Source organism: Callorhinus ursinus, unplaced genomic scaffold, assembly GCF_003265705.2.
Source record: "Callorhinus ursinus isolate GAN/ISIS: 27379988/994484 unplaced genomic scaffold, GSC_fseal_2.0 scaffold15, whole genome shotgun sequence".
In the NCBI taxonomy this organism is placed as follows: domain Eukaryota; kingdom Metazoa; phylum Chordata; class Mammalia; order Carnivora; family Otariidae; genus Callorhinus; species Callorhinus ursinus.
In genome coordinates this window covers 11,006,866-11,024,836 of record NW_027397077.1, presented here as the reverse complement: position 1 = coordinate 11,024,836, position 17,971 = coordinate 11,006,866, and the positions used below count along the sequence as shown (strand labels likewise).

The window sequence follows — 17,971 nt, the reverse complement described above, 5'->3', positions numbered from 1 at the left end:
TCAACGGTTTTGGCGACGGTACAGAAGCCCTTCACATGGTCCATTGCTTGAGCTAAGTCAGTTGGATCTGGACAAGGATTCTCATAGTGCCCCCAACTTCTAAGCTCCTTCCTAGAGGACTCTAGCATAAGAATATATTTATTAGCACGTCCGTGTGTTAATTCACATGTTCTATGATCTTCTGCGAGGGCTCATCTACAACCCATGTCCAATAGCAGAAGGACAAGGAAAAATGAACCACCCAGAGTCCACAAGACCAAGGTGGCAGAATGAACATTTAGAGTGGGACGCTCAAGGAGTGCCCCATGGGAAAGGCTGGGGAGGTCAGCCAGAACTCGGGCTGTGGAGAGCCAGTGGCTGACACAGCAACGCAGAATCCCAGAGAGCGTGGAAAGATTCTGTGATAGGTGGGAAGACAGCACATGTATCTGCACCATTTGGGCTCCTGTAAGAGTGAACGTGAGTTTAGCAGAACAAAGACATGGTGTGGGTGTCTGAGTATTCTGATTTAGAAAACCCAACAGTTCGGGCTCACCCCAGGCAGCTAAGGCTTCCCACTCGCTGGCCTGGGTTGTGCATTTGGTTGAGGAAGGCTGCATGGCTTAGGAGTGAAATCGCATGGCTGAGGAGTGAAATCACATGGCTGAAACCGCCAGAGCCACATGGCCAAACCCAGGAGCCCATACGCTCTGGCCATCGACCTTATGCCACTCCTGGATTCCGACCTCATGCTCCTGGATTCCGACACAACTCCCGGCTTCCACTCTGCAGCCTGGGTGGGGGTGGGGGTGGGGGTGGGTTTTGAGGCCACAAGGGAGGGCACTAACTAGCCACCCACTGTTTGCACAGACTACAAGGATGGAAGAGCACCAGAGATGCTGCCGGTGGTGGAGTTTGTTCCCACCCACTTTAAGGAAAGGGTCCAAAATGTCTGGTCACACTCTCAACCTGTGCTGTCCCATCCGCTAGCGTCTGGAGCACCTGAAATGTGGCTAGTCTAAATGAGATGTTCTGAGAGCATGAGAGACACATCCGATTTCAAAGGTTAGTATGAAAATAACAGAAAATAGCACATTAATAATTTTTTTATTGATTTTATGTTGAAACTCTGTGATTTTGGATATACCGGGTTAACCAAAATATACTCTTAAACTTCATTCCACCTGTTTCCCTTTTGCTTTTTCAGATGTGACCACTGGAAAATTGTAAATGACATAAGCAGCCCATGTTTGTGGCTCACATTATATTTTTACTAGACGGTGCCAGTCTAGACAGATTCTAACTATAATCGTCCAGTTATGACCCTGTTGTTCATCCATGTGGCTGCAGAGACCGGGCCGCTTGGTCTCCCACCACTCTGCCTCCCATTTCCTGAAGATTCAACCAACGGAGAACTCAGCCCATGGCACTGGATCTGGGTCTGAAACTTCCTAGTCACCTTACCACTTTATCACAAGGCGGGAATCTGCCTTCCCCTCAGAGAACTGTAGCTCCTCAGCCTGGCATGCACATCTGTTTATAGTCTGACCCCAGGCTGCCTTCTCCACACACCTTCTTCCCAGGCCTGTCCCCACAGGCGCCCTTCCTTTGAGCCTCCGGACCTTTGCACCATACCTATTAATAGGTTTCCTATTAAATTAGTTAATGTAAAACAGCACGGCACCTGTCATAGAATTAATCATCAATGGATGTTAGAAAAACACAGTAAAACCAACAACAACAATAACAAACATACAGAATGCACCCTCCCTAGTAATGTCTACAGTCACTTATGCACCCAAAGTATAAAATCTTATCCATCCTTTTAGATTTTGAGTCAGCCCTTCTTTGAGGTAGGGCACATCTCTGTAATCACCTCGAGCACTTTGCTCGGGTCTAGAACGTAGTGGGCGCCCTGCAAACACTGAAGGGATGAACAGAGGTTTCTCTCCATCATCCCCACCTCCCATTTCATCCACCTACAACACCCAGTGGCTGATGTGACTGGCAAATTTTCATCCAGAAGAGAAACCCTCCAGCATCCTTCCCCATCTCCCGGGCTTACAGACGCAGAGCGAACAGCTTTTGGCAGATGTCCACGCGGTCTCCGTGGAAATGAGTCCTGCCCCAGGCTTCTCGGTGGAGCCCTGCCTGTGTTGTGGCTCCTGGAAAGGAGACTTATTTGTGTTCTTTTGGTGGTTTGACCAGGTCCACATTCCAGGCCTCCTTGGGGAAGGAAATCAACTCAGATGACCCTCCCTTCTAAAATGCAGGGGCAGATGGAACACTAAAATTTCAACAAAAATCAGGTCATGCTAATGGTGGCACCTTCCCAATTTTATTTCCCTCGATGCCCTGTTGGGCAAGAGAAAAAGACATACAGTCAGGGCTCCACGTTTTAGGGAAAAAAAATCCATAAATATTTGGAAGACGTGGGGAAAATAAAACACGAGAAAACGAAATCTAACAGTAACTATACTTTGAAATATTTTTTAACCTGAATGTTAAAGGGTGGTGAAGATCCAGAATAAAACTTCCAGATGTCTAAGAACTACTTGAACAGCATTCCTCCAGGTCTAATTTGAGTCCCTCTTACTGTGATGTTGTCCCATTCCCACACGACGAAGGACTGGAAGACAGTGATGTGGCCCCCAGGCCAGCACGGGACCCAGCGCACCTGGACCCAGGTGTGCTGCATGAACGCCAGTCTTCCAGAAGTCACAAGGTGGTAGCAAGGATACAGAGAAACACTTGGAGAAAGACGAAAGAGAGCCCGGTTATCAACAGAAAAGTATTCATTGGCAATTTTGCCAATGAAATGAAAGCAAGTCTGAGTGAAGGCTCCTATATCTGAGCTGTTTTTGGAGACGCCTCATGATTCACACCCAAATCACACAAGATTAAAGAAAATACTGGATAAAATCAAGCCAAACATGAAGTTCAAGGGAAAGATTTTATTGGACAAATTAGAAAAATATTGGTATTGTGCTTCAAAGAAACCCACTTCTTTCCTCTGGCTGCAGGGGCAAGAAACAGCCTCGGTGGCAGAGGGAGAGGGAAGCGGAGTTATTCTAAGGGAGCTGGCGCCATCCTCCCATGCTGGTGCTGGCCACAACCCCACACTCACCCACCGTGCGAATCTGGCAGGCCTGGCCAGAACCAAGGGCAACGTCCATTTATAATGAGAACTCATGAGGGCGTGGGAGAGGCGAGTCGGGTTGGAAGGAGGGTTCCCCACCCCAGGTAGCCAGGGGAGCACGGCTGGCTGTCCCTAGCTGTGCGGGAGGGGTCTGAGCAGGGGAGTCTGATGTCCGGTGCAGATGCCTGGTTTCCAGGGCAAGCTCACAAGTAACATTTTCCAGAAGGACCCAAAAGAAGTGGAAACAAACAGTGGCTTTAGAGGGTCCCTTCTTTGGCTCACCTCCTGAGTCCCTCCTGTGTGCTGAGGGGGCTGGTGCTTAGGGAAAAGGAAGGGGAAAAGCGTTCTGCCTTTGTTGTGGGAGTAAGCAAAACTGAGATGAACTGACCACTCGTGCACGCCAGCGCCAGGAGAGTTCCATCCACGTGGACAGACGCTTAGCTAGCTGACCTATCACTCTTCCGTTACCACAATTCTTACTATTACTTGTATTGATACTTTTGAAAACAGACAAACAACAACAACGAACTTAGTTTCCACACATGGGAGAGCTCAAAAAGAACCTCATGGTACAGTTGTCGTCTACCTGTCTTCCAGACCAGAGATGGCCTAGGAAACTGACACTGTGTGCACGTGAGTGCCTGCATGTGTGTGTGTGGGCGTGTGTACAATCCTCGCCAACGTTTATCATAACAGTCTGAAGCAACCGAATCATCAAAAAGTGTCCTTTAGATCCTCCAAAGTATCCACCACCACAACATCCTCCAACCTTTATAGCAGCAGAGCACAGATCGATAGAGCTAGCAAAATAACAGAAACAGGAAGCCGGTGTGACCACCACCGTCCCCATGGTGTCCCAGGGCCTGCTTTGTCACACAAGGCTTTTTGCATGCATTATCCCATTTACTCTGACAACAAAGCTACGATCTCTACGTTATGGTTACGGCAGGATCCCAAGAGAAAATGAAGCTCAGAGAGGCTGGGTGACTACCCCAAAGTCACCCAGATAGGATATGGCAAGACAAGAGTCAAGGGCAACCTGTGTGTTGCTAAAGTTGAGTTCTTCCCACTTCACCGCTGTCTTTTGTCCAAGAGGAAAATATAAAACTTAAGGCAGAGTCCACATCCACTTATCGATCACACTCAGGTGGATTCGTTCATGTAATCCTCAATGGTTGGCATCACTCCAAACCACTCCTAAGTACCTCATGAAATCAGGGTCAGAGATTGATAAACGGCCTGGCCATTCCTTATGTTATTTTTTTGTAAAGATTTATTTTATATTTGAGAGAGAGAGAGAGAGCGTGCGCACAAGAGAGAGTGAGGGGAGGGGCAGAGGGAGAAGATCTTCAAGCAGATTCTATGCTGAGCGCGGAGCCTGAAGCGGAACTCCACCTCATGACCCCGAGATCATGACCTGAACAAAACCAAGAGTCAGATGCTCAACTGACTGAGCCACCCAGGTGCACCCCTTATGTTCTTATCATGGATCAATTGCAAAGTGGTCCATCTGGTTTGGATTTTCACAGGTGAGAGGCCGGGGCATTTGCCTGGGCCATCCCATTTATGGGAACTTGACCCTGGCCATCACTTTTGGTGAAACCATTCACTACAGTGTTTTAGCAGTGAGAAGAACAGAAAGGACTTGTATTTGTGAGCACTTGCACTGTCATGGGATGATGGGTGCTGGCTGCTTGCCCTGCTTTTCCAGAAGCCTTTCATCTGCCCCCTCAGTGGCCACAGCTCTGGAACGTGTATCAGATGGACTATTTGCAAACAAGCCATTTGTTGCATGACCTGGAGATATAAAAGACCATGAAGGCACTGTAGTCAACTGAGCAGGTGGGGGCTGCTCATCTCCCTTGCTATAGAGAGAGAGAGGTTACCTTGGTGACTTCTGATGCCTGGTTCCATTTCATTCCTTTTTAAAAAGCTGATAAATAGGAAGCTAATTCATTCAAGGGCAGAGAATCCAGGTTTGATTGTTTTATTGACTCTGTTCCACTCCAGTTTGTAATAAATAAGCACTAGGAGCCCATATTCCACCACAAACACGTAATTCCTCCCACCCTCAACAGACAACCCCGAGTGGCTTGGGCATGGGTAACAGGTTAAGCTTTTTAGACTTAAAAATATTTTTAGACTTAAACACCCTTAAGAAATTAGTAGCTTTTTCAATCAGACTTTTCAATCATTCTGAGTTACATTTGGAATCAGCTAACCAGTTAATGCAACCCTTTTCTGATAAAAAGATTGTTGAAATCAAATATTACCATAAGTCCCATCTTAAAGCATGCATATGAGATCCACATGACATGGCCATGACTCCACAAATAGCACGGCGATTAGAGCAAAGTTGGATGATGATGCTGTTCAAACACCAGCTCTTTCTAGACAAGGATCCACGGGAGAAGCAAACTGGTCCCTGTGATGCTGCCCCAGCAAACATTTGCCCAGTAGACCCTGAGCCACTATTTTCTGATCACAATGAAAGAAACGAGAATGTGTGGGGTGGGTGGGTGCAAGGAAACACGGGTGTGTGTGGCTATACAAAACCACCTACACTTTCTTAACTCTCAAAAGCAGAGTGTATAGTATTATTTTTTTTATGACTTTATATCTTCTGTAAAATTAGCTAAACACACTCAAACCCAAAGGGCTGTCCTTCTTTCAGCACGTTGAAACTAGACCAGAGACAGCAAACACGCTCACCGCCAACGTCCCTCCAGAGTCCACAGGGGAGACTATCAGCAGCCCAGCGCTTCCCAACCATTGAGCCTGGCTGCCCCTCGGACCCCTCCTCAACACAGTGCTCCAGGCAGCCTCTCCCCAGGAGGCAGGGTGGACAAGGACACCAGGGGCTGTCCTGGATCTGGCCCGACCCCACTCACTTCAGAAGGAAAATGGTTTACACATCAGGTCACCAAACAATGCTACTGGATATGGCTTAGGCAGGGAATGGAGAAAATCTCCACTGTTCAAATTAAACAAAAAAGGCATTGTTGAATATCTTCAACACAGGAGGCACTGAGCTTAGGCCATGGAATTCAGGGGCAAATCCCACCGTAATGAATTTCCAGGGATCCTGGGTCTAATTTGTTGTGTCCAATGTAACTTGTAATAAGTGGGTCTCGCTGGAGTGTGAGAGATCGTTTGTTATATAAAGGTACCCATTATGATGGGTTTAAATGTCTGGAGTTAAAATTTTTTTGCATGTGTTGGCAGATGTGAAATAAATTAAAAAATGCACATAGATATATACTGATTTATATACAAAAGAATGATAGTAAATATATTTATCCTACATCACTTATGTATTATGTGTCAAAATACTATAAATTGAACTTTCAAAATAAACACTGATGCAAAGTGTCATCACTGTAGAACCGAAGAAAATCTCTTAAAATCATAAAAGGAGAAACATAGAAACAGGCATTTCTCTTACCAGTGGTCTGAGTTCTGGATGCGTCAGGATATATCCATTATTTGTGATTGCAAAGGCATAACCGTGAATCCCTAACTGTAAGAAGAAGTGAGAAAGAAACCTTCATTATCTGGCTCCCTGGTGGATTCACAAAGCGTAAAGCAGCCCGACATTTAGTAATTTACAGCTTAAACTTGGCATTCATAACCCTTATCAGCACAATATTTCATTAAAATGAATGCAAGGCGTTGATCCTTGACATTTGGTAGAAATGAAGACCTGTCACAGGATAAGCTCGGCAAATAGCACAATTTAAAATGTCACATCCCATGTTGGCATCCAAGGGCCTTACTTTGATTTATTTAAAACAAAAACAATTCCTTTTTTTTTTTTTTAAAGAAAGTAGCTGATGTTTCTGGTAAGACCCTCTGTCAAGCAAACAGAGTTTTATCCACATGGGTGTCTTCCATCTCCCCATGATAAGGAGAGCAAAGGGGAGGCCTCCTCTGATTCACATCTAGACTTCCTACAAGTCCACACCCATAGGGGCCATCTCGAGCATGCACGAGGCAGTCATTTTCCATAATTCTTCAAGGATAAAAGTGTCCCCACCAGCCCAGAAAGGAGCCTGCCAACCCCTTTTTATATCCTTTCGTCTTTAAATTTGGAGCCTGCCAAGCTTTTCCATGCATGCTTCCATCGACACAGAGCCTGGGTCATTTTCTATGCAGAGCCTCACTTAATTTATGTTTTCTGACTAAATGGGACTATGGGAAATAGTTTGAGAGCAATGAAATGTTTTATTAGCTTTAAAAAGTATGTAATCAAATTTAACACTGCACTTATTTAAATAATAATCCCGGCTTTTTGACAATATTTCTATTACACAGTTGACTGCACCCATTGGCTACAATAAATTTACCTACAAATCATTCATGTATTAAAATGGCCCCTGGCATAAAACCCATACTGATCTCTCTCTCTGAAGAAAGAAAATGCAACCCACTTTGCCAGAGTCGTGAAAGGGGAGAGGAAAGAAAAAAAAAAAAAAACCCCCTTTTTTTTTACAAGATATTTCATAGTTCTGAGCCCTTACTGTTCCTTTTCTTTCAAATTCTCTGCCGCTCACTTTTTTGAATATGATACTATTAAATGATCCAGACAACAGAGTTTACAAACCACGAATGACCCTGTCTGCTTGTTAGCTTAACGTCAAGGTGATGTGGAATTAACCTCAGAGAATTTAACACCGACAATTAAAAGTTTCCCTTGCATTACATAAAGCAAATATGCACGTGGTCGTCAAGGGCAACAGACATTTTCTCCTGGAGTTACCTTGCACAGCAAGTCTTAATAAGATTCTACAAGACTCTAATGATAAAGTATATTTCATTATTCTGTGAAAGATAAACCAGAGATTTCTTATCCTTTGAGATGTATATCGTCTCTTTCATCTTGTCTCTTGGAAAAATGTCAGACACAGTCAACACTGAATTAATTACCATTATTATGTCCCAGTTTAATACGGACTCAAGGGGTCAGAAAGGACTCAGGGAGTTTGATTTTTTTCCATTAAAGACAAAAGTGGTATTTGATTGGAAAGGCAAACTCAAAATTCGACCAAACAAGTGATATTTTATAGTCAGCTAATATATTCAGTGCCTTCTAATGCACGTTACTTCAGTTCTTGGTTTGCTTGTAGGAGGTAATATTCAGAAGAAGATAGAACTCCTTGTATATGCTCTCTTTAAACTCTGCTTTTCTTGCATGGTACTAATCGAAATGACAACTATTATTTGTGAGGTTGATTATAAGGAATCAAGATATCCATCAAGCAAGACTGATTATTTCATGCCCGCCTCCACAATGGCCGAAGTCAAACCATGTGGTCAAACTGGTGGTTGGGATGGAGGGAAGAGGAGCAGGGAAGGGAGAAAGTGGAGAAGGGGGAAGTGGGAAACAATGAGGGGAACGGACTTGAGCCCAGATCCCACACAGCGGACCTACACCCTGCTTCCTTCCCTGGAATGCAAAGGCTGCGCTGACTTCCCACCCAGCATCCTCCACTCATTGTCCAATTGCTCTCCCCGCCTCCCGTTGCTCATTGGTGCCACCTACCGGAATCTGCCTTTGCTGTGCCCCTGCCCCCCACCAAGAAGCCACCAGAACTCCCTTCTCTACTATGGCCACTGGCCACCTGATGGCTGGCCCTGCCCTACAGAAAGCTCTCTTGAATCTTCCCAGTTGTATTGGCCGACTGCCCTCCCTCCTGACACTCTCAATGCCCTCAGCCTCCAGGCCCCATGCACCCGGGTATCCTCTGTTTCTAGGATCCTCATTCTCCGCCCACCCTCAAGCACTCTTTTCCCCCAAGCTTCTATCCCCAGGGCCCCTTGTCTGCTTTAGCTCTCTTCCCCGATACGCTTCAGCAAGCACCTGGATGCTGCTGATCCCTGGGTCTGTGCTCCAGCCGTAGCCTCTCCCCTCATTGGCAGGTCCAAGTGTCCAACAGTGTCCAGGGCATCTCTACCTGGACATCCCCCAAGTGCCTCAGACTCGCCCAGCCCAACATGGTGGGTGCTGCTCTTTCTGCTCCTCTCTCTCTGTGGGAGTACCATCCATCCACCCAGACTCTTAAGTTAGAAACTAGAGCATCAGCCTTAGACTTCTTTCTTTCTTTCATCCCTAACTTCTTAATCCAAGTAATCACTACTTTTTCTGGCAGAAATTACTCAGATTCATTGCTGCTTCCCCACCCCACCATCCATGTAGATTTAATGTAATAGATTTCCACAATGGGCCTAACTGCTCTTCGTGCCTCAAAGAGAGGCCCCAACAAAGCTATCCTCCAGATTGATCAAGGTCAAAACAACTGTGACCCTGTAGCTCCCCCGTATAAAACCATTAAAGACCTCTTTCATGTGTAAGATAAAATTCCCAGGGCTATCCATCAGGTCTCCTGGGGCCTGGTCCCTACCCATCTCTATGTCCTTCCACGCAATGCTTCTTAGGGTACATGGCAGTGACAACAACCCCCTTGCAGTTTTCTCTCCCACCCACACCTTTACTCATAAATGTCAGCTGTCTAGAGCACCTCTCCTTCCCATCTTCCCCAGTTAATTCTCACCCATGCTATAAGCTCAGCATCGGGATAATGTCCCATAAAAAGTCTCTCCTGACTCTCCCCATTGCTCCTTCCTTTCCATACCATGTTTCCATAAAACCTTGAGAATGTTTCCACTACTACCTTCACCCTAATGCATGAAAATGGGACACCTACTTCTTTGCCTCTCAGCCCTCGCTGGTTCTTTCTCTCCTCTGCCTTGTTCTCAATGAGGCAGTGCCTCCCCCATCACATTGGGCTCTTTGTGGGCATGGAGCATCTCACTCATCTTTGACTTCTGCAGCCCCTAGCATAACATCTGGCACACGGCACGTGCTCCAGTAAGGTTCATGAGTATTTAAGACTTTTACCCAAATATTGTCTAGTTCGTCTTTAAAGTTTGAACTAAAGTAAGTAATACAAATGAGCCAAAAAGGGGAAGGTGATGTGCCACAGCAGGTGCACAGTGGGTCCTTGGCAAGGCTGTACCTGAGAAAGTCATCCTGACATTCAGAAACTATCTGGCTAAAGTCTTTCCCAGGAGAACAAAACATCACAATGTTTTGTTGCTTGGTTGGTGGCATGTGGACATAACCTAATGGAGACGTAAGAAGAGAAATCCTGAGTAAGCCTCAAAACGCGTTCTGTGGATGAACCTCTCAGAAAGCCAAAAGCTTACAGTAAGACAATGCCCAACCTTTATTGTTGGCCACACATCAGTATCCTGATGAAATCTCTAATTTTTGTTTCATCTGAACTAGAACCAGTCTTCCTGTCCATTCTACCGTGCAGTCCTATGGAGTAAGAGGAACAAATCAGACACAGGGCCTTCCAGCACTTGGGGCTGCCCAAAGGGCCCTCATCCCGAAGCATGCTCTCCTAGAGTCCGGGATCCTCATGGTCCAACACCCCAGGGAAGGAGGTGCTTCCCTTCCAAGTGCAGAGCCTTTGGGCTAATGAAGTGAACCCAATTATAAAATGGCTCATTATGTTAACAGAGGTTATGGTGTCTGGAAGTTATTGCTAGGGTGTCTGGAATTCTTAATAAAAATTACAGGAAGTCTGATTGCTTGTGGGAAAATCTATGAAGCTAAGGGAAAAGAAAGAATTCTATCTTCTGGGAAAACCCCAAGAGCCAAGAGCTGACTCATCTTTACAAGGTGTTAATCAAGAGGGAGAGGTGTGATCCACACTCGGCTCCCTGGAGCTCTTCTCCTGGATGAGAAAAGCCTGTTCAGCCGTGGCTGTCCCCGGCTGATGTGCACCCCGTTTCCCAAGTCTCTCTGTGGGAATCAGAGGAGGGCCGACTCAGGCTCAGGTAGGTCATACCTGTGTTTCCACTTCCCAGCCTGACCCTTGGGGGGAAGCATGCAGCAGAAATGCCTCTACTTCAGGCACTGCTGGTGAATTTTCTGTAGCCGATCGTCCTCTATTCTGTGGTTAGACTTTATTTCACTCATCTCTGATTAGCTGAGTTATGTTGAGAAAGTTATTTTAAGAATCCTCAACTAAGAATGGGGCCGAGTGACACCCAATTCAGGGGAAGCATAGTAATGATTCAATGGGAATGGGGCCTTTAAAACCCCTTTACCATACCAAACACACAGTAAAAAGCTCAATGAATGTTTTATTGTCTTATTTTTAACTCATATTATTTTTAGTATTTTAACTATCATTTCAACTGCTACTATTATTACTGCCATTTATTGTTCCTAATGGCTTCAGGGTAGTAGCAGCTAAAATCCTGGCTTGCTAGTTGTGAGACTTGGCACGCTATTTAAGCTTTGGGTGCCTCAGTTTCCTTAGCTATAAATGGGGGTGATAGCAGCGTCCACCTATGATTAAGGGACACAGTGCTGTAAAGAGCTCAGCACGATGCCTGGTAGAGGAAACTCTGAGGACACATAGATGCACAAGGGTCATCATTATCCCTTTCCTATCATGTTCCTCCTGTCAGGATTGTTGGGCATATATCCAGTGGTGGCCCTGTACTTGAGTTTCTACATATTCTCATAGGAAATAAGAGGCTTAAGAAATGTTTAGAAACATTCTCTAAAGATGGGCTGCCCTTTCTTCAACACTGAGCCAGGAATTCTGGGCATCTGGGTTTGGGGATTTCAATACAAGTAAGGTCCACTGTCTTTAGGGGCCTCAAATCCCTCCTTCATTCCCGTGGCTTTCAGCCCCTGGGGGAGCTACACAGTTTCCAACACTTGACTATGTGGGTTAAGATCAGCCAGCTGCCCTATCATACCTCTGGAAACTTAACTCCCAGCTGTAGAAGCCTTGGTGGTGGATGAAGCAGATTGTCAGAGGCGCAGGGTGGCAGGAGGACAGAGGGCCTTTGTCATCTCAGTTACCCAACCAGGAGTGTTCTTTTTAGGTCAGAGTTCATTTCCTCTTGTTATGAAGGTGGCTTTCTAATCTTACCAGCTAAATGGCATCAGCATATGGGAACAGACATGCCTTGCTTGTTCAAAGACGTTTCCTCTTCTAGGGGTGGAGCAGGTGCTAAGGACCAGACAGAAGGTGCTGGGAAGAGTCAGACCCTCTAGGGACTCTGAGAAGCCTAGGCCATTATGTAGGGGTAGCCCTGGGCTTCTGGATGGTGGCCATGGTGCTGGTGTCTGTGCTGAGAGGAGCCCCAGAAGGCAGGGGTGCCCATTGCCCCAGGCTGAACAATCCCCATGGTGCTCACTCCTCAGCTATCCTTCATTTTCCCATGCACTGTTTGACTTTCTTAAAAAAACAAACAAACAAAAAAAAGAAACAAAACAAAACAAAACCAGAATGTAGAGCAAGATGATTTTAGGTGGCATGTGGGCCTGGTATTGAACTTACTAGCCAGGATCACTAGTGAGAGCCAGCTCTTTTTAAATTTCTTCCATCCTTCCAATTATATTAAAAAGAAAGTTTCCACTTAGTATATCTTTAACACTTGCCTTTCATATTACCTTAAAAAAGAGAGAACAGACCTCAAGTTCAAAATCTTAGATTACCAAGCCATCATTTAATACTATTTCTTTAATTTTTTGTTTTGTTTTGTTTTGTTTTACAATTCTTCTGTAGTGGCTGATGACACTGGCTTTACAAATGAACTATTATGTAAATAATGGTACAGATGGTACATAAGCATAGCAACAAATCATGAAGTGTTATGTGAATGGCTGAGATATTCCTTAAGCACAGGGGTCTAGGAGTTACACAGACCTGGCTCAAATCACACTCACCACTTCCTATTGCTGTGGCCCTGAGCTCTGTGGACAGAAGCCCCATGAACCTGAGTATCCTTAGGAGCAGAATGGATACAACAGCACTGCACTTATCTAAGAGGCACCTGGTACCATGATGTGGGTCATGCACTTTGCACAGTGCCTAGTCCTGGCAAATGTCATGCGCTAATACTACACCACGAGACACTACCCAGTACCACAAAATGGTGCTTTTGTAAACAGCCATTTTATGCATCTCTCATTTTGCATCCAACCCGCTGAGGGCTGACCCGATTTGGCCGCAGCTGTCCGCTCAGCTGACTTGCTCAGATAAGAGTCTGCCAGGATGCCTGGTGACGGGCTGAGCCATCGGCTTGCTCTTGTCCTGACCCCTGTCCAAAGGTAAGCCTGCCCTTGTTGTCAACTGCCTACTGCATATGACTTTGTATTATAAGCCTTTCCCTGTGTCTTTCAAAATTCTTGGAAAACCCCATTTTTAAAGGTGGCAGAGGATCTCAGAGTGTGGTTACCTAGTCATTCGGTTTACACATGATTTGGTTGGGCATTCCATTTTAGCGAGGGTTCAGTGGGTGTGAAGGCCACAGGTGCCTGAAGCTGCATGGGAAAGGTATCAACAGCGCTCCGCTGGCAGTATCCCATATAGAAGAGGACCGGGAGGCCGTGCGTCAGACCTGCCTCCTTGACCAGTGTGTTCCCATTATTCCCATTAATGATAATGGTCAATTCTTCATGCCCATCTGTGAGCAGGTTGTATTGTTATTACCACTGAAGAGAAGAACTAAGGCTTTGAGAGACTTGTCTACTCAGAGCTCCTCAGTGTTGGAGCTGGGATTCTGGCGTATCTGCTTCCAGAGCACTAACCACACTGTCTTCCTCCTGCTGAGGCCCAAGAAGGTCCCTGGCCCCTCACAACTGTGGCGAATCAGGCTCAGCCTGTCAGGGAAGGAGGTGGTAAGGAAGGGGACTCTGTTAGCCAGTCAACAATCTCAGATTCCTGGCCCAAAGGAGTTTTCCTGCCTCCGGATGAGGGCAAAGGGAGTCCTGATCCATCCAAGAGTGGACCAAAGACTGGCAAGCCAGTCTGCCCAGGGCTGGGGAAGAGGGCACGGGTGTGGTTTCTACCCTTGTGCAGTCAGGGGAACCGTGTCCATCCAATGAATGCCTCTCAGGACAGGAGCAGGGCCGCTCTCTGCCCCCCTCCCCTGCACCCCCATGTTTGCATACACACAGAGCCAGCTCTTGGGCAGTTAGGCACTGCTGTGGTGGGGCTTCAGGGGACTTTCTTCCATGGAGCTGCCACAGGGAACAACTGAGAGTTTTCCATATGGAGTTCAAGGCCTCTCTGGGTCATCTTTTTAAAAGGACATGTCACTCCCCTTGGCTAACTTGTGTATCAGAAAAATATAATGATCACATCTCAACTTATGATTCCACATGTGATTGCTCAGGCGGGGTTACGGGAGCTCATTAAGGTGCAGCTGGTACGAGGACAAGCTGAGTTAGGACAACACGGCTTGAAAGGACCTGGAGCCTGGAGCTTGGCTGTGGTGGAAACCAGGCCCCTGGTATGTCCAGTGCTCTGTCCATTGCTCTGTTTTCACTCAAGTGCTGATCTAACCACAGCAGTGTACCTTGAGCAGCCAGAGGACATAAGGACCAATTGATGTCATTCTCGTGGACCCCAAGATGGCTACTGCGACCAGTCACCTTCGTGGAGACTTGCCACCCCTCTGCCATCATCAGCGCAGGGGCCAGTGCCGTCCACCAGCTTGGGGCGGATGCTTGTGTGGGGCCCGCCTGCCCCAGATGGGGCAGAATCCAGTCCGCAGACAGCTGGGAAGTCACCTGGAGCTGGGGATGCCTGTTCTCACGGGGACAGAGTTAGGCCTGGCTGAGGGTGGCAGCACTGGGATGGCCCACAAGAGCCACCTCTGTCCCAAATGTAGAAGAACTAAATGAACTGAAGGAACAGTGCTGGGAACAGAGTGCCAGGAATGCAGTGTGGGCCGGATAAAGGGGCAAGCGTGACCTCCCTCTCTCCCCGAGGTAGGGCTGGCCTCACACGCAGAGCAGGGCTCAGGCGTGTCCACTCCGTTCTGAGTCCCTTCCATCTGTGCTCCCTCACCTTGCCATGCTTTTATGCTGGTCGAGGCTCCCATAGCAGTGGCCCACTAAGGCTTGCTGGTAATTTTGTTCCAGAATTACCTACTCCACCCCCTTGATTACACCCAGAGTTAAAAAGAAGAAACTTACGATTGTCTTAGTGGATTTTAATTTAGATTAGGAAAAGAGTATTAATTGGTATGTACACAATTACCTTCCAAGATAGAGGGGACACTCAAGCAATAGAGTCAGAGACCATTTCTCTTTGTGCCTCATTGGGTTCCTGCTAAGAAGTAACATATTTTAGGGGATCCTCAGATTGGGGTGAGTTAGGACTGGTTTAGAAGACCATCAGAGATATAGGACCTGTGTAGACCTGCATAAACATACAGATTCCCATGGACCCATAAAAACCTGGGCAGCACGTGTAGACCTACTCAGATCTGCCGCAACTGTTACTGTCCTTCCTACCAGGAAGAGAGTAGAGGGGGCTCTTTCCTTCCTGTTTTTATTACCACTATGGCAGACTGTGAAAGTACCTTAGACACTTGGCCCTTGACTATTAGGTGACGCATTACCTTGTACTTGGGAATGGTCTTCAGAAGCTCTTTTACTGGGACATCGGTGCCGACCACACCCAGAAGAATGCCCTTCGATCTCTGCTGAGAAACAAACAGTAAGCAACAACAACAATAATGAGTTACTTTGCTGGAAGAAGCAGAATCGAGTGAGGAGCCAACACACCACAGGTCACCGTCTGGTGCCTTTTCGAAGCTTCCAGAGATTGAGGATTAACCCAGACTTCTACGAGGCCCCTCTTCTATCCCGCACCCCAACCCGCAAATATTGCTGGACACAAATGGTAGCTTCTCAGGCCAAACGCTCACTACGGTACCTTTCCACACACACCCATACCAAGATGCCCTACCAGACATCTCTTCTCCCTCCTGAAAATTCAAAATTAACGTGTAGAAGCACAAAAGTTTTAGCAGCTAGGGGTTATGAGCATTAACCAGTTTATTTTATGGAAGCTTTCTCCAGGAAAGACTTAGCCTAACTGCTCTCTCAATTTCCACTGCCATCTGGCGCCCAGGGGGAAAGATGGAATAACTCTCACACCTGTAGTAGCATGTTGGAACCAAGGACCAAAGTGAAGGAATAGGCCTCCAGGGAGGGTCCCAGTTTCCAAAGTCAGCGTGATGTGTTGAAACGGTAGGGGTCAGAAAGACCTCCTGGAGGAAGACACAAATTGCTACTGTCCATTGTTTCTCTCCAGTTCAAATCCACCTGGAACCTCAGAAGGTGACCCTTTTTAGAAACAGGGTGTAATCCCTTCGAGGCGAAATCATCCTGGATTTAGGATGGGCCCTGTATCCAACAACTGGCGTCCTTATAAGGGGACAGAGAGGCCCATGAGAGGAGAAGGCCATGTGGAAATGGAGGCAGAGCTGACACAAACCGAGGAACATCCAGGCACTGGAAGGATCTTCTAGAGCCTTCTGAGGAAGCACGGCCCTGCCAACACCATGATTTTGGGCTTCTAGACTCCAGAACTGTGAGAATAAATTTCTATTGTTTTAAGTCACCCCATATTTGTGATCCTCTGTTACCACAGCCCAAGGAAACTAACACAGGGCTGGTCGCTATACATCGGGGAGGGGTCATCCAATCACACACAAGGATTCTCTCTGGGTTTTGCCTTCCATTGGTCATTTCACAACTAATTTTGGGAAAAGTGCTGCATACTGTCACATGACATCTCCCAGAAGTCCGCTCGTCTATTCTTGATGTCGTGATTCTAACAACAGAATTAAAAGTGAGGAAAAGTGATAGATCCCCCATCCTAACTTAACATAAATAAGAAAGGTCACCAGAGCTTGAGTCAGAGGGTGTCTGAGATGGCAACCTTCCTAGCATCACACAGGAACATGGCTGCTGTACTCACGGTTTCATTCTGCTTACTAAACACAGGCATGGCGACCGTGGTCATCAGGACGAGGCCCTGATCATCGGCAAGCTGGATGGAGAGAAAAGTCAGTTACCCGGGAATGATCTGGAAACAACAGATGGCTGGTGGCCATGGTCCTTGACTGGCTCATAGTTTCCTGACCAGGGCCATTGGGAATGGACCACTGCCTACTTAGGCTGGTAACCTAGAAGAGAGTGCAACATCCCTCTACTCTCACTAGCAGATAAGGATCCCAGTCCATGGCTAGGGAAACAAAGTCAGTTGCCATCAGTCAGTCCAGCTGATCTGTTACTGCAATCAGCCTTTTGGGTTCAAAGAAAGCCTGGTTTGGATCTTAGTGATTCATTTCATTTTATGACCACAGATTGATTTTATCCTTTTACTTTGCAGACATTTGTGTGCAATACCAATGCTTCTCCTTAATCTGAAAATTGAGGATCAGAAAACATGAGCATAAGGGGTTTTATGAGTTGCCCCTGCCCTGCTGGAAACAATGGAATCTGGAATCATTTATTCTCCCCGAGGTAGCTGAGTCAAGGCCTTTTGGTACCTCTACACATCTCTGTGTGCCAGCCCCAGACAGGAAACAAAACAAAAACAAAACACAACAAATAGCTTTATCATCTGATCCTTAAAATCACTGCTAAGAAGCTAAATATTTCTCCTGGAATAACAACGCTTGAAGGAGGGCAAACAATACACTTCTGGGACCATCTGAATTGCATACAAATGCATTGAGACTCAGCATCACATCTGCTTTTCACACAGTGTTCGGAGATAGGCAGGAACCCTACTCTGCCCCAATAACAAATGGGGAAACACAGTCCAGGACCACAGTAGGCTTGGGCCCAAGACAATCTTGGCTTTGAATCTTTATTAGCTGTATTTGTTAAGCCTCCATATCCTCATAGGAAATAATGCCAATTATTCCCCAGCATTGTTGCCATGAAGATAAAACGTGAAACTGCCCAGCACAGTGCCTGGCATGAGAACGTGCTCAAAAGATGCTGGTTTCTTTTCC

At 46.5% G+C, this 17,971-nt stretch overlaps 1 protein-coding gene across 1 annotated transcript in view; it reads right to left on the bottom strand.

The window, feature by feature from the left end:
• Positions 1–17,971, bottom strand: part of CACNA2D3 (calcium voltage-gated channel auxiliary subunit alpha2delta 3) — an 876,446-nt gene that overhangs the window by 219,574 nt on the left and 638,901 nt on the right. Inside the window, exons 15-17 of the mRNA XM_025885299.2 lie at positions 16,927–16,998; positions 15,560–15,640; positions 6,564–6,638 (exon numbers count right to left, since the gene is read on the bottom strand). Coding sequence (XP_025741084.1) covers positions 6,564–6,638; positions 15,560–15,640; positions 16,927–16,998 — 228 coding nt within the window. The remainder of the gene's footprint in view (positions 1–6,563; positions 6,639–15,559; positions 15,641–16,926; positions 16,999–17,971) is intronic.